This window comes from Astatotilapia calliptera, chromosome 12 (genome assembly GCF_900246225.1).
Source record: "Astatotilapia calliptera chromosome 12, fAstCal1.2, whole genome shotgun sequence".
In the NCBI taxonomy this organism is placed as follows: Eukaryota; Metazoa; Chordata; class Actinopteri; order Cichliformes; family Cichlidae; genus Astatotilapia; species Astatotilapia calliptera.
This window is the reverse complement of record NC_039313.1, coordinates 24,571,777-24,599,731: the sequence shown is the minus strand read 5'-3', so window position 1 is coordinate 24,599,731 and position 27,955 is coordinate 24,571,777. Positions and strand designations below refer to the sequence as shown.

Genomic DNA, 27,955 nt, shown 5'->3' with positions numbered 1-27,955 from the left:
CAATGGACTGGCCATCAAGGCTTTTTAGACCGGCTGTTGCTCAGGCCCCAGCAGTGGACCAGTCAGCAGGAGGGAAGCCCTCGGTAGCTCCTTCCCTTTGCACGGTATATGTGTGTGTGTGTATGTGTTCTGTGTTTGTGTATGTGGGGCGCCCACACAGACACGATGCCACTAGGGGGCAGAGTTGGACATGGAGTCCACAGAGTTTACGCTGGAAGACTGCACACGGCTGTTGGAAATGGACACCTCTGGGTGCTGGAGCAGAAAAAGAGAGATAGATTTGCGTGGGTTAATCGAAATTGGCTTTGCCTGCTTTCCAAATGCGCCTGTCCGTTCACTTACATGCCTCCTGAAGATCCTGTCCAGCAGGCTGCGTCGAGGTGGCTCTGGCGGCTGGTTCCAGTCCAAATCTGGAGATCTCATTCCATGTGGCCCAAACACATTCAAATCTCTGAAACACTCGGTTTCTATCATCTGGATAAGATGAGAATAAGAAGCAGAAAGAGGAAAATGTGTGAGCTTTCCCAGCAAGTTGCGAGAAGCGCACTGAGCGTTTAAAATGCCGTATGACATGAACGCGCTTACCTCATTCTGCCACGGGATGGAAACGCTGCCTGTAGAGAATTTGGAGTAGAAGTCATTGTCTGTTTGGTCCAAATTGACTCCCTTGACTGTGGAGAACTGCTCTATGTCCAAAACATCCTTACAGTACACTGCCCGAGGCTGAGAGAGGGCAATGACCATGAAAAAGATTGGGTTGAAGGGAAAAACAGAAAACAAGTTTATCTTAATAGATAATTTATCATCATGGAATTTTGGTTGCCGTTTCTGATTTTTTATTTTATTTTTTATGCTGGCTATTTTTGAATATTTCCACTGATATAACAAACTTAAAAAAAATGTCCTTACTGACGCAGGGAGTGTCAGTAAGGATACTTGGTTTTAGCAGTGAGTTTGATTTAAACCTCCAGTGCAGAATAATATCAACAACTCACATCAGGCACAAAGGGAGGCTCCACCATTCCAGCCTCCATCCTCTTGAAGTTGATGTTTTTGAAGAACGAGTGGGCCTTGACGCCTGCTGCTCCATCCGCCTTGCACCCCAGCCTCTGCTTAGGGTCTTTGGTGAGCAGCTGGGTGAAGTAGAAGCAGAGATGAATCACTCAATTGTTCATCATTCATCTCTCGCTATACAAACATCTCTCCATCAAGCCTCACCATTCTACAGATGGCCTTGGTGTCCTCTGTAAACTTGTCGTTGTACTCCTCCTCTTCGTCCTGCACCCTCCTCTCCACTTCCTCCCGTTTCACTCGCTCTTTGCGGGCGCGGAAGGGCGATCGCCCGGCGGTCATCTCGTAAATGAGGCAGCCCAGTCCCCACCAATCAGGACTCATGGCGTACTTTTCGTTATTTATCACCTCCGGAGCTGTAGACCCAAGGGAGAAACTTAATGAAACTTGCACATTTTACCCTTCTCCTTTAAAAATGTTGACTACAGTGCTTCTTACCCATGTAGCCTACTGTCCCCACTCTGCCTCTAATGAGTTCTCCATCAGGCACTTTGATAGCCAGCCCCAAGTCAGAAATGCGAATGTGTCCTGCAACACAGAGTGTTAGTGAGGTGAGGTGAGGTGAGGTAAGGTAGAACTGCTGATGTTATCCACATGTACCTGACAGGATCTTTGTGCACAACTAGCTGGCTGTAATTTATCATAAGATAAATGTGCAATTTAACATGCAAAATGCTGCATCGCAATATTTACGAATAAGAACTGCTGAAACTTCAAGACTCACCGTTGTCATCTAATAGGATATTCTCAGGTTTCAAATCCCTAAAGATGACACAGCATGCAAGTGTGTTAAAGCATAAAGTATCAGTTCACAACACACATTATTAAACAAAATGTTTTAAAAAACATTAACATTCAAAGGCTTTTCTCTTCTGACTGAATTACACCTTAAAATGCATTTAAGACTGTGTGAGATTTACCTGTAGACGATCGATTCCCTGTGCAAATGCTCGAGACCGCAGCAGATTTGAGCAGCGTAAAACTGGACCCTGTCTTTGTCGAAGCCAGGCGTGCCCATGTTGTAGATGTGAAACTTCAGGTCGCCGCCGTTCATGATGGTCAGCACCAGACACAGGGCGTCTTTGGTCTCATACGCGTACGCTAAGCTCACCTGGTTGAGGACAACAGTCATGCAGAAGCCGCAAGGCATCAACGCTGCACTTTATTCCTCTTAATTTTCTACTTACGACAAATCTACTGTTGACTTTCTCTAAAATCTGCTTCTCGTTGAGAGCCATGGACTCTCCTTTCCTCTTCTTTATCCTCTTCTTCTCAAGCTTCTTGCAGGCGTACATCTTCCCCGTTGCTCGAACCTGGCAGGCACATACCTGTGGATTAAAGACACCGTGTTATCTCACATTTCACTGTGAAATGGCAATACTTTTAATGTCAACATCAAAATTTATCTCCGGGTCTCTCACCTCTCCAAATCCCCCCTTTCCCAGCACTCGGTACTGTCTGAACGTGTCCTTAGTGATTGGTTGCCTGGAAAAACACAGGCACAGCAAAACCCATTAACAGATGTTCATAGTATTGATTAAGACAGGCATTATGTGCAGAACTCAATACCATCCTGAGTCTGTTTCCTGTATAGATGATGGAACCTCTTGTACATAATTTCACTTTCCAGACACGGATACAATCAAGGCTGCTCTGAAAGCCTGCTGTTTACTCCCAACTGCTGTTTATTTACATGCTATCTGCATAAAATATTATACTGTTTAGAATGAGGTGTAATTCTATCCAAGTCATTTCTTATCTGGAAAATTTACCTTCTTAACTTTTTAAATTATGGTTGCTGGGGCTGTCATGACATCTGACTTTCATTTCATGATTATCACAGAAAGTTCTAGATACAATATTATTGCAATATCATTGTATTCAATTCATGTCTCATTTTATTCATTGTGAAATGACTTTAAAGAAAAAAAATAACAACCCCAAAACCCAAAAGGTTGGGATTGTGTGCAAAATGTAAATAAAAACAGAATGCCACCACTTGGAATTTGGATAAAGCCATATTTTATTCACAACAGAACACAGAAAACCTATTTGATGGTTAAAATGGAGAAAAAAATGGAGCTCGTTTTCAATTTTACTGCAGCAACACGTCATTTTGCAACTAATTAGGTGATGTGGCAACAGGCCAGTAATATGATTGGGTATAAAAAGAGCATCAGTTTCTCAGTAAGTATATATAGGCAGAGGTTCGTTTTTTTTGACGATGCTGTTCCCTCATCAGACAATATTCCTCTCTAAAAAGTCCAGCAGCTGCTCTCCTCAACTCCTGAACGTTACAGGCTGTTGTTAAAAGAAGAGGGGGTGCTACACAGTGGTGAACACGGCCCTGTGCCAACTACATCAACATCAAAAGGAGCCAATAATTTTTCAGTTACATTCAGTTAGAGTTTTTCATTATTTGATATAATTTCTGTGTTCTATTGTCAATAAATTATGGATGGGATTTGCTAATAATTTAGTTTTATTTAGATTTTACACAGGATCCCAACTTTTTCCGAATGGTTGCTGCAAAAATACAAAGTCCATGAGGGGTGATGACACAGTTATTTCCCAGACTATCAAATGTCCATTACTAACATAATAGTGATATTTCGTTTGCAAATATCACAGTTATAGTCAATACAGACTTTGCATAATGCGGACTTTACTTATGTTGGGTTTTTCCTTATTTACCTGTCGCTGGAGTCTATGTTTGTCTCTTTTTAGGTTGTTTCTTTGACTCACTGAATCTTTACCACAACGTGATCTGGAGAACAGACAGCGGCTAATTTTTGTTTTAAAACTGTCAAACTCCACGCCAAAAATAATCAGACAAAAGAAGCACTGAATGAATGTGAGCTTATTTACCGTTATACACATCAACTTTTATCTCGACTTTAATTTTAACCTTGCTGTATTTATAGGGCAGTGATCTTTACTAGTCATTTTACAAATAAATGATATGTAATCCATATTATCTTGATTACTGATTATTCCCCACATTCACATCCCTGACTACAACTACTAAATTACATTTTATAAATGTCTGCATTCAGAATTTCAATGTGGTTTTTTTTCACAGATAAGAAATGGATATAAGCAAACAAAACCCAGCCAACCTCTCCAGCATCTTCCACTGTAGAAAGCGGTCAAAGTACATGCTGTTCTGGTAGTCTGCAAACGGAGCTCCACTCAGGTAGTCATGGACAGCCCTGGTGCAGCGCAAAAAAAAAAAAAAAAAAAAAAAAAAAATCAGTTACCAAAACGCACGTTGTGGGATGAAAATGCAGAGACAAGGCAGAGACAAATTAGAGAGAGTCCTGCAAACAGGTGAGTGTGAATGAATGAGGAACTCACTTGCGGCAGTTGCTGAAGATCTCCTTACATGGACTCAGCTCGAGGTTCTCTCTGCACTGGTCTGCAAAAACCTCCGCTATGTCTACACGCTGAGGTGACTACATCAACACATGTAAACAGTAGCACACATACAGGAATGCGTCACTCTTTATTACACACACTACAAATTAAAGAGATAACATAAACGCCTGATCTAATTGACGATGAAGTAACAATACATTGACTTTTTAATGCGTACACTTGATTACTAAACCCATGCGGGCATCTTGGCGAACTTTAATTCTGCCGTCTGCTTGTCTGCTTACAAAGTTTTCTTTTGAAGCAAAGTGTGAAAAAAAAGAAGGCTCGAAAATTTTTAAAATGCATCAAATGAGGAAACTTACATTTTCTGATAGAAAGGCCTTGATGATCTGGCACCCTCTGCTTTTTCTTTTTTCATCAGGTGTTACCTCGTAGTCTTCCTAAACAAGAGAACAACTCAGTGTTGTTAACAAAACTCCTGTTATAGATTTGTGTTACATACTTTTATAGATGTGACAAAAGTATTAACGTGCACTTGATCGTCTGCAGTCAAGTAGTTATTTATCAGTGCCAATTTCAAACAAGGCAACTTATGTAATGAATATTTTCTAGACTATAAACAGTGGCATTTACATCACTTGATCAATTATTGGCTAATTTCAAAGTTCAGATGTAAAAGATGATGTTTAGTTTGTTGTGAAATTGTGAAACATTTCTTTAGACTTCTATAGATCTCAAATCTACAACAACAGACAGTATTTAGTAATGCAATGATTTATTGGATGGGGTGTTGTGAAACTGTCTTTCAATCTGACCTTTTATTAATTACTTCACTGACATTTGTAACAGCTTGATTGTTGACTTTCTGTAGCAGCAAACCATGACTACATGTTTTATTAACCACAAAGTCCCAGTGGACTTGGAAGACACCCACTATTCTTTTGCAGTTGTTGAATAACAGAATTTATTGGAATGAAAATAATAACTTCTCCCTTCCAGTCAAGCCAAGTCAAACCGGTTTTTTATCTCAAGCATCCCAAATCCCCAATTTACATCGACGAGATCTATAATCTGCGCAGGAGATTTGTTTAAAACAAGGAAATAAATTTCCCCTCAAACAAGTGCAGGAGGAAATGATGATAATAGAAAAACTAAACACAACTAAAGTGTTTTATAATCGTTCAACCAGAGAAAGTCAGCTGTGATAAATGACATGTTACTAAAATCCTTTTAAATTACACTGACGATGATTTAGAACTCGGACTAGAAGGCATTCAAACTGGATGCATAACTCCAATAGTGGAAAAAAAAAAAGCCCCCCCAAAAAACCAAATGTCTCTCGAATTTTTCCTGCTTTTTTCCTTTGAAAGACGAAACAGCTGCTGTGCGGTTACAGAAACACACACCTCTCACTCTCTGTATATCTGTGTTTCCCTGTCACTCTCACATAAACATATGCTGCTCTTGGCTCCGTGTTTGCACACATGCAGCTGATGACACTAACAGGTTGGGTCGTTACGCGGCGGACACACTGGACTTCTCGCAGGGGCAGTGACATGAAAAGCTCGCTGACGCATTTGGAAGCCGGCACTTTTAACCTCTCAAAAGCGGGAGGGGGAGGGCAACATGGCATCCATGCGGCATGCTGGCATGGCTGTTTCTATTAGTGGGCTTTTTCCAACATGGCCCTGTGTTGCCTGGCAACCACACAGTAAACACGGTGGGATTCCTTGAGGTCCTGCAGTGTCACAGTGTGTCACACCAGCGTCACCAGCTTTCCACTACAACACACATCAACGTATATATGATATGCACCGCGGAAGCACACATGAGCTCGAAGCTTAAGGAAAAAACTGGCTTTAAAAAAACCACAGCATCACAGACACTACAGAATGAAACACGAAGAAGCCAACACTGTACGTAAACATGTAAGATTATGACTAAAAGTCACAGAGAACGAGAGAGAGCGCTGTGACTGCTGCCAAGTGTTGATTAACTGAGGCTTTGTTATCAGAGGTTTCAGAGAAACACACACACAGTAAATGAGCTGTCTGACTCCCACCGCTTGCTGGAGGAGCAGGAAAAGGGGGGAGGGGGGTTCAGCCAAAGGGGAAAGAAGACGCCTCCTTAGCCTTTTGGAAGCAGAGTAGATCCAACACATACAAACACCTTCTCATGATGTAAGAGGAACCATTGGAACCACTTAAGTTGCACACACCGAAAAAACACATGCACAAACACTCCCTCCTCCTTTTGAACCGCTGTGCTCATACTTTCACACGCCTTACACGTTTAAAAAAAACCATACATAAAAGAACAACAATTACTGTAAATTGTAGATTACACTAATTACTGCACACTAGATTACACAATAACACTGTCTAGTAAACCTCATACCAGCAATGGACTGCAATGTTGTTTAATCACTTGTAATACAACCACCTGCCTGGTTGTAAACACCCTCAGACCTGAGTAATTGTCAAATGGGGTTCATAAAGCTGAGTTTGTCACATGGACTGTAGAATTAGCTCCAACACGTGTTTGGCTTGAGTGTAAGTGCTTTCCCCCTACACAGAGTGGGGGTGGCATGGAGGGGGTGATGGTCACTTTTAGGGCTGGGCGGTTAAAAGTGGGCAGAAAAGTGGAGAGACGGGGGTGCGCCGGGACTGGAAGGGGCTGGCGAGGGAAACAATGCGTCCTTTCTGCCCGTCACATGTCCGCTAAGATATTCTGGGCATAGATAGATAAAGACTTAAATGTGTCATGTGGGAGGTATTTTGTCTAGACGTGGACATGGGGTGGTAGGAGGCAAAAAGCTGGATAGATTGGGGATCTGGATGGTTGAATAATCACTACTCCATTTAATTGTGTCCTCTTGCTGTGTGACCCAGCAACACCGGCGTTTTTGCAGCCTGCCCTCTAATCAGAGTGAGTACACTAAAAAAGTTGATGAGTGTGTTTCCAGGACTGCATTTATCCAGCAATAAACACAATTTTTTTTCCTCCAGATACTCGCATCTGAGAACATGCTATCCATTACATAATTGATCACACGCAGGTTACAATAAAAGGGAACTGTACAACTTAACATTTTTAGTCTTTTATTTTAGATGAGCCTTTAATTCCATGCAAAAGAATTAAATAAAGGGTGGCGACCAGAAATAACCATTGATTTTTTGGGCTGAAAGATGAATTCAAAATTATAGGTGATTATTTACTTGTAATGACGATTTGTAAGCACAAATCGTCATTACAAGATGATATAAAGTCGAAGTGCAAACTACTTCTCTCAAAACGTCACCTATAAAGTAGATGTAATATAATGCCTTTGAAATCCTTTCATGTTTAATAGAGATCTTCTAGGAAGAGAGTGGAATCTGACATTTTCCAGCATTCCTGACCATGTCCGGTGATACACAGCATGTGGACAGGGTTGCAGGCAAATAGTCAGGTACACACTGTTAGCCGCATGTCGTTAGCGTGAAAGCTCCACTTCCTGTGAGCGGTTATAAAGAGTTTGCCAAAGTAAACTGCAGGAGGACCACAACAAAATTCTAACAAACCTAAACAGAAACTTACCCAGCTGAGCTTGGACATTTTAAAGAAGCTAACAAAATAAAAATGGCTATCCAGCAATCCAGAGCTCAAAGCTAGCCACAAGCTAGCAGCCTCAGCATGAGCAAAAGATTAAAGAAGTTACTGGGAAGATTATAGAGACAAGTGAAAAAGGGAAAAAGGTCATTCTCCTGTTATTTGGTGAAGTTAAAAACACACAGAATTATATGAGCAACTGACATTGGTTTTGTTGCACCTGCTTTTGTTTGGTAAGGTAAAATATATCAGGTAAAGGTGGATGTACAATAGGGGTGGGGGGAAAAATTGATACTGTGTAGTATCGTGATATTTTGTTTGCTAATAATGTATCGATACAGGGACAGCAGAAATCGATATTTTGTTACAAAAAAAGTTTTTGTGGACTGGAACATGCTCTGACTTCAGAGCATGTTGATCCTTTTTCTGAGCAAGAATCCTGACACTGTCCAAATGTGTTTAACTTTTTTTTTGGCAGCAATAAACATGACAGTTTACTTATTTTAATTTAAGACAAGTTTTATTTTAATTAAGTTTAAAACTTTTTTATTTAATGTAAAATTATATTTTGTTTTAATTTACTTTCAAATTCTTCAGTTGCTGAAGGGGCTGCATAGTTTTCATAAATTGCATAGTTCAGAATAGCTATAATTGTACCAGATGGTTGCATTCAGTTAAGTTGGACTAGACTGTAATACAAACCGTTCAGTTTGTCAACAATAAAACTGAATGAAATGAGAGAAAGACTGAGTGTGAGACTTTGATATTAGATAAAATGAATATTGATAAGGTTTACCTTTATGTACAGAATCTGAATATCGCAACATTTTTTAAAAAATTGCAATAATATCATATCGTGCGTTAAGTATTGTGATAATATCGTATCGTGGGATGTATGGTGATTCCCACCTCTAATGTACAACATCTGATTTTTGTTTATTTGTACATCTGTCCAGTAGCAGAGCACTTTACTTTCAGTTGTTTCAGTTTAAGATGATGCTGCAGCTTACCGTGGATTGGGTTATATTGTAAAGTTCAATGATTTCTTCACACTTTCTTCACAATATTGCAATCCGTGCATTTGTAGTTTATGTTTCTGAAAACTTTGTTTTACCTTTACCCATGAAAAGGATGTGACTGATTAGTTTGTCAAATCTAAAATGATCTGAAATGCAGAGACACTTTTCTTATTCTACTCTAATATGAGCTTCCACAAGACTGACTTTTAAGGGCCGGAGTGGATTATTCAAATGTAATTTCATGAAATAACGTAGCACACTAACATTTCACATTATGCTGTTTATTCAGTTCTGTGCAAATTCACACTTTTGAAAAGTTTAAAACTTGCTGTTTGAGAATCCCTCTAGTAAGCACTCCACTCCTAGAAAACTCAAACACCAAAATCATTATTAACATCCTCTGTAGGTGTCATGATGCGTGCTTCTGCCTGGGAAAAAAAACAACCAAACAAAACTTGGATTTAACTAGGCAAATAAGTAAGAGCCCTCCATTGGACAACTACAGTTGCCAATGTGTTTCAGCTGGCTACAGGCTGTTTAACCCTAACTGCTGTAGTGGGTAGCTTCTCATTCCTTAAACAGCCTTGTTGGAAGACATGGTATTCCATGGTCATGGTAAAGACGTTACACTGTCTCAGAAGGGCTAAATTATTGGTCTGCATCTAGCAAAAAAAAAAACAACTAACAACTGTAACTATTAAAACTGTTTTAATAAGTTTCATTAAAACTTGGTGAACCATCATCTCATAGAAAGAAATGTGGTCAAAAAAAAAAAAAAATCATGACAATTTTGGTGAAATAAAATGACAACAAATCAAAAGCAAAAATCACAGCTATTTCTGACTGTAAAAGTAAAAGTATTTCCACTGAACTAAACAACTGTGTAGCCTAAAGAAAACCACTTATGAGTGAGGCTAAACAGACAGAAAGATCGGAGTAACGGAAAAAGGTCACACGGTCTGATGAATGATTCAATGTGATGGGCAAATCACGATGAGATGAACCCATAATGCCTAGTGCCTACCATACTACCCTGTAGGGAGCAGTGTTATGATCTGGGGAAGCACTGCTGCTACACGAGCAAGGTGCTTGTGGGTTCAAACCTGCCAACTAGCTGGAGCCTTTCTGTGTGGAGTTTATCAGTATTAATGCTTAACATTTTAAAAAAGGGTATAAAAAAATATTTCTAGGTGGGATTCTAGTGTTGGAATTCAACTGTATCAATGCAATGACACTGGATGTGTAAGTCAAAGCTTTAAATTGTGTTTCAAAGACACTCTGTGCAGCGGTAAGATGACAAAAACAACAAAAATACACGTCAGACTAAAATCCTGTTGCGATAAGGTTCAGTTACAATCACTGGTTGAAGGTTGGTGTGATCTGTCACAAGGAGTTGATGGTTGACTTTTCTATTCCTTAGTTTAAAAAAAATATATGATATTTTTAATGCAAATATAAAAAAGGGGTCGATGTAAGTCGTGTGTGCGTGCATGTTTACCATCGCATCCAGCAGCTGGATGCATCGCTGGAGTTTCGGTCTGGTCTCGCAGAAAAGACGGAAGAGAAGTCGTCCGATAGGCTGTTTCTCACAGATGCTGAAATATTCCCTGTCTGCAAAAGAAAAACAAACAAACAAACAAAAAAAAAACATAAAATGAACACAGACTTTAAATCGCAGCCTTTCCAACAAACAGTCAAACACACTCTCTTTAGATGAAGGAAGTGCACAAACACGTACCGATGCTGTTTCCCAGTTCAGTACACTGGCTTATATGGGGAAAACGAAGGATCTCCTTCCATTTTTTGCTCCTTCCTTTCCTTTTCCCTCCTCCACCTGTGGTGACAGGTAAAACAAGAGGTAAAAATGTTCAACTGAAAGAAATTAATAAAGTTGTCCACATTTATTTTCGTCAGTGAGGAGAAAATGAAGGCCCAATGGCTAAAAGAGAGGGGGGTTGTGTGTGGGCTCTCCCCTGAATGAAATCATAGTCTCAGTGTGTATATATAATTCATAGATTACGTCTCACTTCCTCCGTAACGCTCTCCTCTCTCCACTGACTTTCTTGCTCACTTTTCATGTGAGTGGCTTCACTGGAAGTGGAACAGTGTGTGTGTGTGTTTAATATGAGTGTGTGTGTTTTTGTGTCCACACAGACAGAAAGCCCATTCTGACCGGCTCAGTTCCCATCAGAACCCAGACTGGATTCCACTGCACTGAATAATCATGCATCAGCTTCCTGCAGCTACGTAACACCATCACGAACAAAAACCACTTAGATCTACATCGCCTACTTAGATTTCTGAAGAAATTTTACTGTGCAGTCATCGACGGAGCTGATTATTTTGCCTCTTAACTTTGACCGCTTTCCCATTATTCATCAAAGCCATGTCTAAATCACCTTTGGCGTTTTCTCACAGTATCCACCAGATGCGATTAAACGCAACTTTTAACCTCGTACTTCTACCACAGCCTGCTTTGCCCTTACACCATGTTCGTCTCAAAGTTATTTTTTTTTATATGTTACGACTGCTCTAATGAAATGACAGGGATTTCCTTTAACCGCTCTGTGCAGTGGAAATTTGCTGCAAGCAGCTCACCCAATGTGAGAGGCATTGAGAGCAATGACAAGCAGACATCTTTAAGTAATAACCCAGGAATGCGAGAGGCCCTACGTCATTGTGGAGGCTCTGAGTGAAAGCTTTTAGCAGTTTTCCCATCAATCCTGCTGCATTACTGTCTCATCCTTTCCTCCTGCTCTGCAGTCTGTTTTGCGTCTCACTGTTGCCTTTGTAATATTATATAATTTACTTGCCAAGAAAATTAAATTGCACTCAACAAGGGGAAGATTAGTCTCAAATTAGCATGTTTTGGTGTGATATTAGACCATAGCTGGGAAACTTTCTTCCCCAGAAAGCCATAAACTGACTAAGATAAAGTAAGCCAACGGTCAAACAAGTGAACCATAGCAGACTTAGTGCTGACTGCTGAATTACGTTACACATGAATGTTGGTATAGACAGAACATGCATACATACATACATCACTGACTAAGGAAATGTTTACTCTATATTTACTATATGTAATATTTAATCTAACAGCAAATACATTATCTTATACATGAATACATTCATTCATGTTTTTGTCACTCTCTCTGCAAGATCATAAAAGTGTGCTACAATGTCTGATACTGAAATATCGTGCACCCAGAATGGATGTTCTGCTCTATATTAGTGCGCAAAAGTCTTAATCCACGCCTCAGTTCTTTTCCATTTTGCTGGGAAAACAGGAAATAGATGCAGTCATCTGCTGAAACATTTGCAAATATATATGGAAACACAGCATATAATTACTGTACCATTCTTCTTTCCCTTAAGATGGATCAACTGAGGGACAACATACATCTCTTGGGTCCTGTATGAGGTCTACTCAAATTTTTCACATGACTTTCAGATACTCTCCACGTAGGCCTGCTACTTTTTCCCCCTCCGCTTGTCTGGTTTCCTCAGGTTTTTAAGGACACTCTGCACAACATGCTGAGATATGAAGTTTTGAGCTCATAGGTTTTTGGGAACCACTTTGTTGGTGGAAAAATTTATGCCTGTCAGACTGTGTAACCTTTCATAACTTTTAACTATTTTTTGTTGTGAAGCTCTTTGTGACATTTATCTTAAAATGTGCTCTATGAATATTTAAAAAACAAAACAAAAACGTATTTACTTAATTTACTTACTTTTCACATATTGAACTAAAGAAATGGGAACAAATTATATGTTTTTGTGACAGGCTGCTGATAACAAAGAGTCTAAAGACTCAATTCCAGATTTGTTCTTTGCTAAATTGTCTGTTGTGTGTATGGACAACAGGTACAATTTTACAGCATGAATGATTCATAGGTCAGTGTTAAGTGGCTTAAGAAAAACGATCAGGCTCAAAGACTGGACTAAAAATGATTAACAAAGCAGCCCATGTTGAAAGAAACACTTTGAAAGACCTTCAGAAAGCCTGGAGAACTATTGCTTAAGACCAGTTTCCAGTTTTTAAAAAATGACAACAAAATATGAAGAAATGAGGGGTGGCTCAAGACTTTTGCATGGTACGGGTTATTTTGCCCACATAGTACAAAAGCCTCATTTTACACACTTATGCTTATTATTCACTTACCAAGTATGACCCTCGTGTGTCATACTTTCAGGATTACATTGCAACAGCCAGCCATAACCATACATTATACAGGCACAAAGGGATTTAATTAGAGATCATTTCCATCATTACAAGCTGACATAACATTTTTGAACAGATGATTTCACAGCAAAGTATACAAAAGTATTTCAATCCACTTCTTACATATTTGAGTCATAAAAAGTTTTACAGGGTTGTACTGACTCTTATTAGAACTGCAGTATTTTTCTTTTTAGGAGGAGGGGTGTTAAAGATAAGGGACCCTACGTCAGCAAAGCTCACATACGGTATTCAGAATGATACTCGTATCACCAAAGACAAACACGAAGCATGAATGTATTAATAACCCGAATAAAAATATCCCCAAAGACAATCATTAACTTCGAGCACCTGCGCCTCATTAACATTACTGTAGACGAAACTATGCTATAAACAGGCGCACTTCCTTATTTGATCGCTTCTGTAAACAGCTCATATGTAAACTTATGCTCCCCACACAAAAATACAGTGTGTTGCTGTGTGCTCCAGTTTTTGAATCTCCTTTAATGAAAACATGACATCTGCCAAAAAGGCAAAAGAATACAGCGAATGAAGAAGGTCATTCCCCATGGGAGGGACGCCATGCTAAAAATGTATGCACTTGTGCTAGTGTGAGGCATTTGTGGATACAAGCGTCCAGCCAAATGGCATAAATTTCCTGTGAAGGGTCAACGCCATGTCAAATAATTGTACCAAACATGGGTGCTCCACCCAGGCATTCAACTTCTACACAATGCTGAGACAACCACAAATAATGCAGTTCCTTCTTTTTCTTTCTGTGTCCTGTTTTCTTTGCCTCTCATTGCTCTCCAAGCCTATTTATTTTTCATTCTTTCTCCCTCCCCGCCTCCCCCCTTTCCTGCTTTTTGGAACTCCTGGCATCATCTTCTGCTCTTCTGCTGTTTCCCTGTGACCCAGTATCTTTTTCCCTTTTCTTCTGACACACTGCTGAAGATTTCCTGTCATCACCACATCACTGTCACCAAGTTTGCTGCCAGCCAATCACTGACCTCATTTGCTGTTTCAAGTCTATCAACCCCCTTTTGTTTTAGGACTTTTTTTTAAGGACGTCTACAGCTCCTTGGCCATAAAAATAGAACAGTGCTATAGATTAGTGGTTTGCCTCCTTTTTGGGCTTTTCTACGTGTGGTCTCTTGTCACGCTGTTCATGTTATTTTTATAACCCCTCGATTTCTCTCATTCATCACTGCAAATAAAGCTGCTCGAAAGCATACTTATAATTCGTCCCACTGTAACATTCGAGGCCCATGTGGTGCAAAGACCAGAACACAGAGCACACCCAAACACTCCCACAAACATGCAAATACAACGAATCAATTATTTCTCATCTGAATGTAACAACAAATAAAGTTCTGTTTAGCCTTAGTGCCCTTTGGCTTCTTTTGTCTGTGGGCTCAAGAAAGCACAGCCTAACAGAGGTTAAAAAAATTGTCTGACACGTTGCTGTTACACGGCTTTACGAAATGTTCTGGCAGGATTTGAGGAAAGTTTACAACAGTATTAGATATACAAAGATGAAAGCAAGTGCTAACTTTTTGAAATCATGTTTTGAAGAAGAGAAAAACATTCACATGTTTCGTTTTACGTCCAGATTTGTAACTCTAGGTTCCTGTTTAACAAAACTTGGCTCTTAAAAGTATGAATATCCTCGTAAATATCCTCCATAAACCATCTTGTTCACGGCTGTCTGTTTATTTCTTTCGCTATTAAAGCGTTCTCACTCTTATGTGGTCTGTCAGTTACACACGAGCTGAAATATGTGCTGTGGCATGGATTTGCTGCACACAGGAACTTGTCCGTCTAATTTGTTCCATGTGGGCAGTGTGGTCGCCACCCTTTATTTATGCTCATGTTTAGGAGCTCTGACATCATCAAGGCATGTCAAGTAAAGCAAAAAGAAGGTCAGAGACAAAACGTCAACCGTCTGGCGTAACACCAGGGGGTTACCCGAACCCCAAACATCTGTGTGTGTGTGTGTGTGTGTGTGTCTGTGTGTGTGTGTGTGTGTGTGTGTGTGTGTGCACGCACAATGTCACTACTGTGACCTCTCTCTAGTGTTGTCCTCATGCTCAATTTAATCAACTCGTGGCAATCCTGCAGGCCCCATCCATCCACACCTTCGAAAACAACCCTGCTTAGATTTGAGGTTATACGCACAAAGTGCTGACACTCAAAAGAACCCAAGTCATTAACATCTAGTGCCTGACACACACACACACACACGTGCACACACATAATCTCCGAGGTCTCGAACACCTCCACTTACAATCTCACTCCAAACATGAAGCTAGATGTGCTGTGGACAACCAGCTGAAACCACATCCTGACTGTCACACTGTGCATCTGGCATATATGCAATAACATCTGCAACAGAATGTGATGTTAAGAGCACGAGCGTGAGCAGAGCCGAGCGTTCTGAATATGTGCTATTTTCTACACCTACACTGTGTAAAAAAGTGTGCAAGATTTGAGTAGGTTTCAGTGACTCTTCACTCTCATCTCCTGGCTGCACTGACCCTCTTTGTTCACAAACAACTCACTATCCCTTTCTGATTATCTAACTCTCGCTTATTCCCACATCACCTCCTTTGTCTGATCTGTTAAATGTCGGCCTCGCGGTTGAGTCATACTGTGGTGGTCAGCGAGTTACAAATACATTGTGGCCGACCAGCACCAGACTATGATGCAAATGCCTTTGTTCCCCTCGGTCCATCCCTCCCGGCACATCCAACCGTTCGGTGATCGGGATTTATTTGCATGAGAGCTCCAGGTAAGGGCCAATGGTCTTGTGCATGCAAAACACAAGTGGTAAACACCCAGCAAGCATATTATTGAAGGAAGACGGGAGCTTTGCATTTGCAAAACATCCTCTTTGTGCTTCTTCGGGCGCTGTAAAGTGATTCGTAGCAATATATGGGTTTGCTTTATCACGGGAAATGTGATTAAATCGTACTAGATATCTATCTGCTGCAAAGACAGAAGAGGAGCAAAGAGAACAAAAAACATACCTTGGCACACTGCTTTTGTGTGAATGTTGCTCCTATATATGCAGTATAAACAGGAATGTAGACGTAAATAAAGGTTTAAGGTACTACACTGCATACCAGTTTATTAAAAATATAAGCATATATGCATGCGCATGCCTATCAGGTCAAGCCAGCAGCACTGAAAGCAAACCAAAACAAGATGTGAAAGACTCATTATTGAAGCTTTAATCCACATATTAAAAGTGTGTGTGTGTGTGTGTGTGTGTGTGTGTGTGTGTGTGTGTGTGTGTGTGTGTGTGTGTGTGTGTGTGTGTGTGTGTATGCCACAGGAAGGCAGGGGAAACACTGCCCAGACCTGAGCAGCAGGGGTGGACTATAGCAGGAAGACGGTCTTTGTTGGTCTGTTCCACCATGATGTCATGTCGGTGCCTCTGTTCTTATTACCATCCTAAATGAGCTCCCGTGTCCACATATATCACAATAATAACAACTGGATGGTCCGCCTGTAACATCTGCTGAAATGCTCGAAGCAAACATTGATGACGTGCACCTTTTTACCTGGCAACACACTCGGCTTCTTTTGGCTGCTGTGAGGGTCACATGTTGAACCGCTTAATGAGGGGTCATAAACTCAAAATCAGTCATAGACAATAAAACAGAGATCTTATCAGCAACAGTATTGGCGTTCTATTCAGCTGTGTCCCAACAACCTAGCGAGCTGTGTGCTGAAAACAACAACCAAATCTAGCTTGACCTAAGGAAGTAGCTGCATTCGACACGCGTTTAAGATTGAGACATAAATTCCAGGTTTAACCTTTTGCCAACAGCTACTTTTGCACAAAGAGTTGAGGGGAAAAAAAACACACACAACACTGCCCATTTCCCCGTCTTTATGTCCTTGTAAACATTACTGCTATTAATAGAGACCAGCCCAAGGGCAGCAGCAATGTGTTAATACAAACTGAGGTGGTCAAACCAGTCCATGACCTCAGAGCTAGGGCGCTGTGGCAGTTGTCACTAGAGAAGCGGCGCCTGTTAAAGTTCATGTGTTCACGAGCAAAACAGCCACGGTGTAGGAAGACACTCAGTGTCAAAACTTGCATGCAAGGACAGAAATCTGACAAGCGCAGCAGAAGGCAGGGTACATATCCTGTCTGGGAACAGTCAGGTGCCACAAGTTTCCTGTTCTATAAATATATAAAGTATGGAATGTGACGGGGGGGAGCACGAAAAAACCCTGAAATTATATAACCCACCGTGCTGTCCGATCAAAGGACCACACACAGCGCAGGGCACGCTGGGTAATACTTGCTGTTTGCTCATCCATAAAGATCCAAGAGGACAGAGCATAGTCCACATGAAGCTAGCCGTAACAGGATGCTCCTGTGCTCTGACGAGGTATTATAGCATCTGTTTACCTCGATAAATGTTTTGGTAGTGTGAACAGTGTCGCGATACAGTCCTACATCTCTACGAGGAATGATTTTTAGTTTATTCAGAGTGAAAATCAGCAGTTAAGTGAGCAAACACTGAGGAAAGTGCTTGAAAGGCACAGAGCCGACTCATCAGTGAGATAGAACTCATGGGGCACCGTGGACTGACATTACTGGGTGGGTGCTTTCTTTCCTTCTGCATGAAACACACAGTCTCTTCATAAAGATATTTGTTCCTTGTCCTGCTCCTGTGATGTCCTGCCACGAAAACATGCCTCGATTGAAAAAAAAAAAAAAAGAGTCTTTAAAATCTGCTTTGGCCTTAAATGAGCCAAACTCCTTAATGAACTCTTTCAACCTCATTTATAACTCTCTGGAGCTTTACTCAAGATTTATGTTTTTACAAATATACAAATAAATTAGCTGATTTTACTCTAATGCACTCTAAAGAATCCCCGTGTCATAGGTTCCTATAAATAACAATATGTTATGTATAAATACAAAGCCACACCTCATTTCTTAATATTTTGCTGCCATGCAGCCAGATTGTTTTGTATTGTTTTTTAAAGTGGTCTTGAGCAATAGTTCTCCAGGCTTTCATTGGACACTGGATGCCTTTTCACTCCAGTCCTTCTACCTGACCATTTTTGTTTGTTTGTTAAGCCACTGACCTATGAATCATTCAAGCATAATAAAGGCAACTAACTCAAGGGACGAACCAGTGTTGTGTCCTTGTGTCCACACATAACAGACAACTTTGCAAAGAACCAGTTTTAAATTGCAGTCACTTTCTTACTAGCAGCCTATACACACATCATTTGCTCCCATGTCTTTAATTTAATCTGGGAAAAATGCCAAAATACTATTTTGACACCAACAAACTGATTCCTAAAAGGCTACTAGTGGGAAACCTGGCATGGTGTGCCGTGTGTCCTTAAAAATTATAAAGAAACTGGACAAGTCAAGAAAGAAGTGTTAGCACAGATCCATCTGCTGTTCAGAGACATTGATCAGTGAGTCTCTGCAGCCATCCGTAAAACACAGTGGAGGCTCTGTCATGGTTTGGAGTTGCATTTGGAGATTTTGTCAAAATTGATTAGATTACGAATGTAGAACAGTACTGTTAGATTTTGATCTATCATGCACTCCCATCTGGAAAGCATCTGATTGGCAACAGCTTCAGCATGTCAATAATTTCAAACATGCTGCCAATGCAGTAAAAACATGGATCAGTCATGATCGGCCTCCACAGAGCCCGGACCTCAACATCCTCACCGACATCCAAAAACATGTTTTAATAAATCCCTGTGCCTTTTTTTCCCCAATTTTGTTTGGATCCGAAGGCTGGATCAGCACTTTTTTACAGTTGTGTATTTCCTCAAACATAAAAGATCCCTCATTTCTTCTTTATGTTTAGTTGTCCTGACATTAAAGGAAATAAACAGCCTCATTTAACATCATGTAGGTTCTGAGTGTGTTTGCATTGACGTATACAGTCTGGCATTTAGCTCTTCATCCAGCAGGAGATATCAGAGAGAAAGGTTCAGAAGTTACTGTATAGATTATTGGATTAATGCACATCAAAAATTCATCAGCTGTTCCATTAAAGCAATATGGCAGCAGTGCAGAGCGCAGGAAGCACATGGAGACATGATGAAACAGTACTTAAGTAATCACCTGTGTGTCTGAGAGGCTTCTGACTGCATTCCTGGAGTACTTTAATGACAAGCGCTTAAAATTCACATTTTTTCCTCCATCCACTTTCACTCGGCTTACCGAGTCTACTTTTACTTTAGAAAATCATCTCCGGTATTTCCCAGAATTCCACTCGACAACCCCTGGAGAACAGGCGTGAACTTGTTGCATCCAGCTGAGTTACGTATACTGTATGTGTGGGTAGAGGCAGCAATAACAATAGAGATAGTAGGAGCCAGAGAGCTGAATTTTTTTCTACTCAAGAAAAAATGAGTCACACTCCTACTCAAAACACAGCGAGCCTTGTGGCGTGTTGTCGGTGGAGATATGGGTATCTCTGCTTCGTCTTTGCTTTATAATCTCAGTGCAAAACTGCTGTTAGAGAATGAAGAGCCAATAAAGGAACCCCTATCCTTGAATTTACAAAAAACAAACTTAAACAGCAAAAACGTTCCAATAATATTAATTGAAATGGCGTGAACTGTACATGCAGGGTCATATATAATACCCCAAATGTAAATGAAGACATGCCATGCAAGCAGCTCTGCCAGGCTAACAGCGATCTAACTGTGGGTATGTCTGGGAATTTACAGACAAATGAAAATGAAAAAAACAAATGAAAAATTCCTCCTTTAAAATACCTAATGTATCATATTTGACACATGAGGTTTTGTGAGTTGTTGTGACTACATCATCAGTGTGATTTTCACCCCTTGGAAAAACCTGGATAAACTGAGCAATGCATTTTAAAGTAATAAATTACAAAATAATTATATTAATATGCTGGATGTAGCAAATATTGTATAAATTAAGACTCATATATTTATTTATTTATTTAGGACAGTGCATGTTAATGAACATAAATGTAAAAAAAAAAATTACATGAATGTAAACATACCAGATTATAGCCAAGGGCTAATTTCCATCTGTTGTCCTTAAGCATAAAAATAGACATAATAATTCATAAAAATTCATCATTCATTCATAATAAAAACTCCATCACCAAACTTACACATACACACCATTCTGTTCCCAAATAAAACATTAAAACTATACAACTTATACATGATCACACACATATGCAAATGGATATTTAATTACTTTTAAAATATTGTCATATGGTTTAGTTAATACTCAATTTAAACAATTGTCTTGTGGTTCAGGCTTTCAAGGGTTCAAATCTGCACACCTGGAGGGCAACAAAAAGTTTTCGAAAGATTTCAAAGAGCTCAAAAAATCACGATTCCCAGCCTGGCACGGCACTAAAGAATAACTAGAGTCAGCAGGCTCCATCTTATGAGGACCGAGAATTTTTTCAAGCTATCTGTAATATACTTTTAACAACATTAGCAGTGATCTCACTTCCAGAAAACACATGATGAGATTCAATGGGATAGTCGGGCATTGCCAGTGTGGTCCCATCCATGTCGTATTCAAATGAATCACCTTTTGTTAATAACACCATAAACAGTCCTGCATGTATACGCAATATATTCTTTTCAGGTCCTCTTTTAAAAAAAAATCTTTTACTTCTTTCCTGTCAGGAGGACCCGATGAGGAAATGAGACGCTGGTTTCCCTCCAATAAGAGTCTCTACTAAATAAAAGCTGACAGTTTTATTCCTCGGTTCCGTCCTTTCAGACAGGTCCTGAGAGAGGAGCACTCCAGGCAAATGTTTTTGTTTATATGAAAACGGGGCAGGAAGTGCGTAACAGAGACTACAGAGTCTGCAATATAGTGCTCATACTCAGATTACCATTAGCTGGCAGGTGCAAACAACAAAGATCAGTGTTGTGCATTTGATAGTGGAGGGTGCAGCTCATTTCACTACATTTTGCAAGTTGTAACGACAGCAGCTGGACTTGCTTAGGTTTGCTGTTCTATGGAACGCTGAAGCACCCGCCCCCGACATCCCTCCAACCTCCTCTCCCACACACACAACCCTCTGTAAATCTCTTGCAAAGACAATAGGCTAACTGTAACTCTCCTAGCAGCAATGACTAATCAGTTCTTATCAGCCAGTAATCTATGTAGAAATAAAATGTCTTCTTAAAAGAACAACTGCAGCAAAAAAACATAAAAAATGTGTAGGGCTGGTTTCAAACGCAATATGCTCCAATCAGAGCTTAGTGCAGGCTGAATCCGGGACTCGGACAAACTTTTGGAGACTTCCAGATATTTAAGACACAGCCATGTTGAGTTAATAATCAAAATAATCAGCGACTGTATATTTAGGGCAATGCAATTTCATACCTGGAATGGTAATTTACACTATATTTTTCTGCTGCTATTATTACTATGCAATATAGTCATTTTTCCTAATATATACAACAGTTTTTTTCTAAAAGCAGTGAATACACACAAATGTCTCTTATATTCTTACGTGTACATATCCTAGATTCCTTTTTTATACCTTTAGATTTATATTGTACAGTCTGACGGTGAGTAAATGCACAGAAATTTCGTTGTGATGTGCACTAAACTGGATGACACTTAAGTGGCTATTCTATTCTTTTCTATTCTATATCTATCTACACACGCTGTAAATGCTTATTTTTGGTTTAGTTAAGACGATTGTTCTAATGTTTCTTTTTGTAGATTCATTGAGTAAATCTAAAAAAAAAGAAGCAATTTTTTGGTGTTTGCCTAAAAATGTCACAAAAGATTAAATAATTATGTAAATAGCTGATAATTGTAAATGGTCTGTTGTGGTCCTAAGGACCCCAAAGCGCTTTACACAATCATCCACCCATTCACACACTCACACACTGGTGATGGCAAGCTACAGTGTAGCCACAGCCACCTTGGGGCGCACTGACAGAGGCGAGGCTGCCGGACACTGACCAGTAGGCAGTTATACTGGCAATTATACGGTAAATTCTAGTGTATTCTAGGGTAATTACCACTGATGATCAGTAGGTAAATACAGTAAATGTACAGCTGAAACACTAAGAAAAAAGAAAAGGTATTACTAACTTTAACTATGATGTATTTGTGACTGTGTTTGCTTTGTAATAAGTCATGTATAATTAGGTACTGTGTAAAAAAGGAGGTCCTCTGACAGACGTCCATTCGAATTACAGTTGTAAATATCCAAATTTTGTCCAACCCAAATTTAACTGTGTACTATCTAGGAATGAAAACAGTACATTCCAATGAACTGCTTTTTTGTTATGTTGTTTTTCATGGTTATACTTCCTTACAAAAACGTTTCAAACATTTACATTTTTGACAAGGGACTTTTTTTATACTTAGGTTGAAAAATAACATCAGCACATCTGGTAACACTCTTCAGGAAGTTTTGTGTTACCGGCAGTAGGTCCCCGGGACTGTTTCGCAATCTACTCAGTAAAGCTGTTTTCACACGTGAAATCTAGAAAATTTGAGGTGAATCATGTTTGTCTACTCACTTATGCACAAGCATGATCTATTTTAACCTGCTTATCAAAGTAGGGTCGTGGGAGGGGGCTGGAGCCTATCCCAGCTGACACTGGGCAAGAGGCACAGTACACCACAATCACACACCAGTCCATCACAGGCCTAACACCGACAAACGACAACACACTCTCTCACATCCACACCTGCAGCCAATTGAGAATGGCCTGTTAACCTAACAAGCGTGTCTCTCAACAGCGGGAGGAAGCCAGAGTACCCGGAGAACCCACACAGGCATATGGGAGAACATGTAAACTCCACACGGAAAGCTCCCAGCTGGCCGACAGTTTCAAACCAGAACCTGTCTTGGAGAGAGGTGACATTGCTAACCACTGCACCCCTATGCTGCCCTCAATGGCTGCCCTCTCACTACTATAATAACCTGTTTTAGTTATGCGAGGAAGCCATCTCAGCAGAATGACAAGCGCTTACTAGCCGTGTTTAATGTGCGTTTGCATATGTACATACACCTCGTTTGGGTAATGTTTCGAAAAGGTACCAGTAACCTGAAACTGTGCAATTGCTTGCACTATTATCATGTTCATAACCTTTGCAATAAAACATGCCATCGCCTATTTAACCACAACAAAGTAACTCAGTAAAAAGATGACAATCTACCTAGTGACTAAGCTGAAACTGGACTGTAAAAGTTTTCCATGGTATTACTTCGCTGTCTTGTCTCAGATGGTGATAGACTGTCCCCTTTTCTATGCAACCAGCATGAACTTGCACCACAGCATGCATGAGATCACACATGAATTTATTGTAAAAGTCAAGTAATGTCGTGGAAAAACTGGGGCTTGTTTTTACTGCAGTTGGGTCGGTAAAGAAATGAGTTTTTCTTCATATTTCAGCTGTAGTTTCTCTGGGTTTACGTAGTAGCTGTTCCTCAGTTATTACCAATGGTAACTTCATAACAATACAAAACATTTACCAGTTCAATTAAGAGGCTACAGAAAGGAGGCTTACTGAGAATTCAGTTCAGTGATGATTAAATAATAAATCCTCGCCTGCTGTATTTCTATCACTTTTAGTCGTCCACAGCACCTCAGCTGCTTTTATTTTTTATATAACGGGAGTTTTACTTATGTAACTACAACATTCAAAAAACGCTGCAGCTCGAATGAGAAAGCCCACAGGCAGCGGAGTGGAATTCTGTCTAGTCGCCCAAACTAAATGCCCGGGCTCTGTTACCACAATTCAAGAAAGGCATCTGGATGCAGCAATGCAGTTTTTCCCCTGCTCTCATTCACTTAAACAACCGATGACGTTCACTCGCCTGGCTTGGAATCTGCGACTGCTGCCAGCAAGAGTTGTGAATGGGGAGGCAGGCAGACAGAGGCTTGTGAACACACACACACACAATAAGCAAAGGGTCTACTGCACCGATGCTGCTCGCGTCACAGTGGCTAAGTTCAGGTTACATTTAAACAAAGGAATTTGCCCCACACCCCTCATCGGCTATCGCACACATAAATCTACAGTATGTTCTGATATTATACCTGCTCGCTCGCTCTGACTGTATGTCAGCTATATGTATAACATTAAAGGCCACAGTGTAACAGATCCCACTGAAACAAAGAGCCCTGTCAGGCCTAAGTGCCTTTGATCTTTTTGATCTGTTGTAAAGCCCCAATTTCCTCAGCTGACAAACTCACACAGACATCACAGCTTTTAAGGCCAGCGCACCAGCGTTTCCCCCTGCTGCTCTGACACAGTAAGCAGTGCTGTCGCTGTCAGATGATACTCAGATGACCATCGAAGTGTTTCATTTCACCGCATACTCATCATCCATAAAGTATCTTCCGCAGAGACCGGAGAGGAGCTCTACAGGAAGATGGAGCTCGGATGGCAGTAGCCCACTCAGTTTGTTATGTAACAATCAATTTGATTAAATAGCTTATGGGCTGCATCAAACTGATAGCGTATTATACCACTGAGCTTTATGTAAGACAGCGGTCACTTAACAAAATGGTCCAATATGGTCAGAGCCCCTCTCTTTAAAAAAAAGAAAAAAAATTCTTCTTGTGGAAATCAAGTTAGGTTTTTTACTGTGATTAAACGGAGCACTCTTTTGATTAGAAATCCTCCATTTCTAAAGTGTTTCCAATCTTCCAGCTAATTACTAATCTCAAAATTATCTCTGAATACTCATAAGCGACGATGAGCTTTCACCAAACTTGGCGGCAAATGCCAGACCAGCACCGTCAGAGCAGCCATCGCTGACACTGAAGAGTCAAAGAGCAAGCAGAGGCTGGCACGAGGCCTGTTTTGCCACTCTTGGCCCAGGGATATCAATAGCTTTCTTATTTCTCCTCTTTTCTCCAACTTGCACAGTTTTACTGATCTGGGAGGTGTGAGGATGCTGGCATAAACAAGCCAAAGACTGCAGTGTAAACTGGGCCTTCCTGTTGTCCGTAGCTGGAGAAGTTTAGACAGAGGATGCTTGCCTCTCAGTTCAGGCATGGCTGGAGATATGCTCGCATAAACAAACAGGAAAAAACACTCTTCACTTTGCTCCACTCGCATTCTCTCGGCTGTTGCTAGTGCATGATCTAAAATGAGTCTCTGTGTGTACAGTACAGTGCCTTGCTTAAATGTATGCATGCACAGAAAGCAGCAGCATTAACAGCAGCAGACATGGATGTGCATAGCCTTTGGCACTGCATCACGTAATACAAAACCTCTAATGATTTAGACCATTAGAGGATACAACCAATATTGCAACCTGTGAAATTGTTCAGTGTGTGCACTGCACACTCCAATTCAACTGTTGAATCAGTCCCACACAGCTACATTTATAGAGGCATTGATCAAGCTGCTGAGAAAGTCGTGCTTCAGCTATTAACTCAAAGATCCATCTCATCCAATAATTGTATAAGGCCTTATTCTCTCCTCCACACACACGCGCACACACAGTCAGGGCAGATGCACACCATTGGAGCAGCTGGGACAAGCGAGATCTGTCATGGGTCATTAACTGCTCTTATTAATTCATGAAGCTTGATTCACTCAGCCCAGTCGTGTTCTGCTGCCATAAAACAAACGTCCAGTCCAACCCACGGGCGAAGGCATTCTTCGTGTGGATTTTGACAGCATGTCGCCATCCTGGTTCATTTTATTACTCTATTAGTGCCTATGAAACACTTCCAGCTCTATGTGCAGGAAGCCCATTTATTTTAAAAACGTGCCAACGTTGTAACACGCGTGGAAGGAGCTGCGAGAGAACCAAAGTCTTTTCCTGCGTCATCTTGCAACTCTGCAGAGGCTTTTGCCACATCAAACTATGAGCTTCCCTGCAACCGGACCTGTGTACACTTGCACTTGTACATACACCGAGTCATTTTAAACTGAAGCAAAAGATTTGATGCATTTACAGAAAGACAGAAAACTGTTGCAACCAGTTCCAAAAAACAAAACAAAACAAAAAAGAATAATCATGACAATAAAGTGGGATGAGTGTGAGTGGTGGTTTTTAAACCCTGCTGATTGAAAACAGGTTTGGGATTACTGAGGAGAGTTCAAAGGGCATCCCAAAGGGACCCAGGTACACTCAGGACAAAATGTAATCTGTTTTCATTTTGTTTAAGTTTCTGGACATCACCCAGACTGAATAAGGGAAAAGGATGGCTATTTCTCTCAGGATTTATCTTGCTGTTTAAAGCTGCACAACCAAAAGACTCCCTAATTTTGGCTTATGAGGCGAAACCTAATGAATTTTGTTTTGTAACTTCCCACAGGCCCCAAACCTGAAATAAAAGTGCCCACATGATCCCAACGACCAAAACGGTCAATGCATCACACAGTGCGCGGCGTTTACCTCCAGGCCTTCCTCGTGCCCTCAGCGCAACCCTGTCTTCCTCAGAATGAACTATTAATGACACCGTGCGCCTTCATATTTCAGACCGTGCTGTCGGGCTGCAACTGGCCTTTTCAGACATTTGACTCTTTCTACACAGATAAGCAGAGTCCGTCTCTCCGCAGGGGCCCTTTACACAGATTTCAACACCAGTCACGTCATCGGATCACCTTTCAAATGTCAGACAGCCTAAGCTCATTTTATTCCCCCTCTAGAAAGGAGTTATTCCCCGTGTCAGTGTTTGCTCCAGCATGCATAACGTTGCGAAAGAGCCGCTTTCATATGCACAGACAACGAAAGCGGATGTGGGAGGCAGACCACCCTCCCATCCTCCCTCCCCTGCCGCCCCCGTCCCCCAACATATATATATTTTTATATATATATTTAATGGGGGGGGGGGGGGGGGGGGCATACAATCTGTCAAAATGTGCAAGGATTTTGGTTGACTCGAGTCTATCACTGATTACAAGACGAGCAGTTTCGCGGTGTTCCGTTGATGTTGTCTGCACTGTCTGCACAGCACCCCCTCCCGATTTTTTTTCTGTTGCATCTTTAGGATTTACCTGCCGTAATGAGCCACACAGTCTGCAGGCTGCCGTCATCCTTACGATTATTTTTTTTCTGCACAGCTCAAAATATGACAAAAGCAGGCCCGCTTACTATTTGTGTCAACTTACCCTCTCTGGCTTTTAGCAGTACAGTGTTGGCTACTATGTTCTCCAGCTCCATCAAAAAGAAAAAAAAAGAGAAAAAGAAAAAAAATCCTAAACGTAGAGGTTTCTCGGCACACAAACGTCTGCGGCGAATACAGCGTCCTTCAGCTCTGTGCGATGCGTTTCTTTTTCTTCACTCCTGGTGACTGTCCTAGTAAAATTCACTCATATCAAAGTCGTAAAGGATAAAACAGGATGTCATAAATTTGCTTGCAGTGTAAGCTGGGCATGGTTCTTGTTGTGGGCTGGAAGTGCGGCGCTGCATTTCTACTCCAATCCCCCCAAAACCATTCCATGCGTAATTTGGGTAGGAAATCTCCCCGACGCATAAAATAATTATTTCTGGAAGATCCGATGTCTGCAAACCGGGTTCTTTCGGCGGCGGATCCTTAACAAGGGTACACTAGGATACCGCCAGCTTTACCTTACAACAGCAGCAGCAGGGGTTGGCTGAGTGCACGAGAGAGGACATCAGCGGGCCCCCTCCTCCCCTGTTGGTACGTAATCAAAATAGGCTGGGCCTCTCAGTTAAGC

At 40.9% G+C, this 27,955-nt stretch overlaps 1 protein-coding gene across 1 annotated transcript; it reads right to left on the bottom strand.

Moving 5' to 3' along the window:
• Positions 1 to 10: 10 nt before the first annotated feature.
• On the bottom strand, positions 11 to 27,912 carry grk5l (G protein-coupled receptor kinase 5 like). The gene is made up of 16 exons (XM_026187262.1): positions 27,386 to 27,912; positions 10,798 to 10,893; positions 10,558 to 10,670; positions 4,812 to 4,889; positions 4,429 to 4,526; positions 4,191 to 4,283; positions 2,493 to 2,556; positions 2,259 to 2,399; positions 1,992 to 2,182; positions 1,796 to 1,833; positions 1,510 to 1,599; positions 1,219 to 1,427; positions 996 to 1,133; positions 586 to 723; positions 343 to 474; positions 11 to 255 (listed from the first exon to the last, which is right to left on the bottom strand). The coding sequence occupies exons 1-16, from the start codon at positions 27,435 to 27,437 to the stop codon at positions 172 to 174; spliced, it is 1,755 nt and encodes a 584-aa protein (XP_026043047.1). The 5' UTR covers positions 27,438 to 27,912; the 3' UTR covers positions 11 to 171.
• Between the last annotated feature and the right edge of the window lie 43 nt (positions 27,913 to 27,955).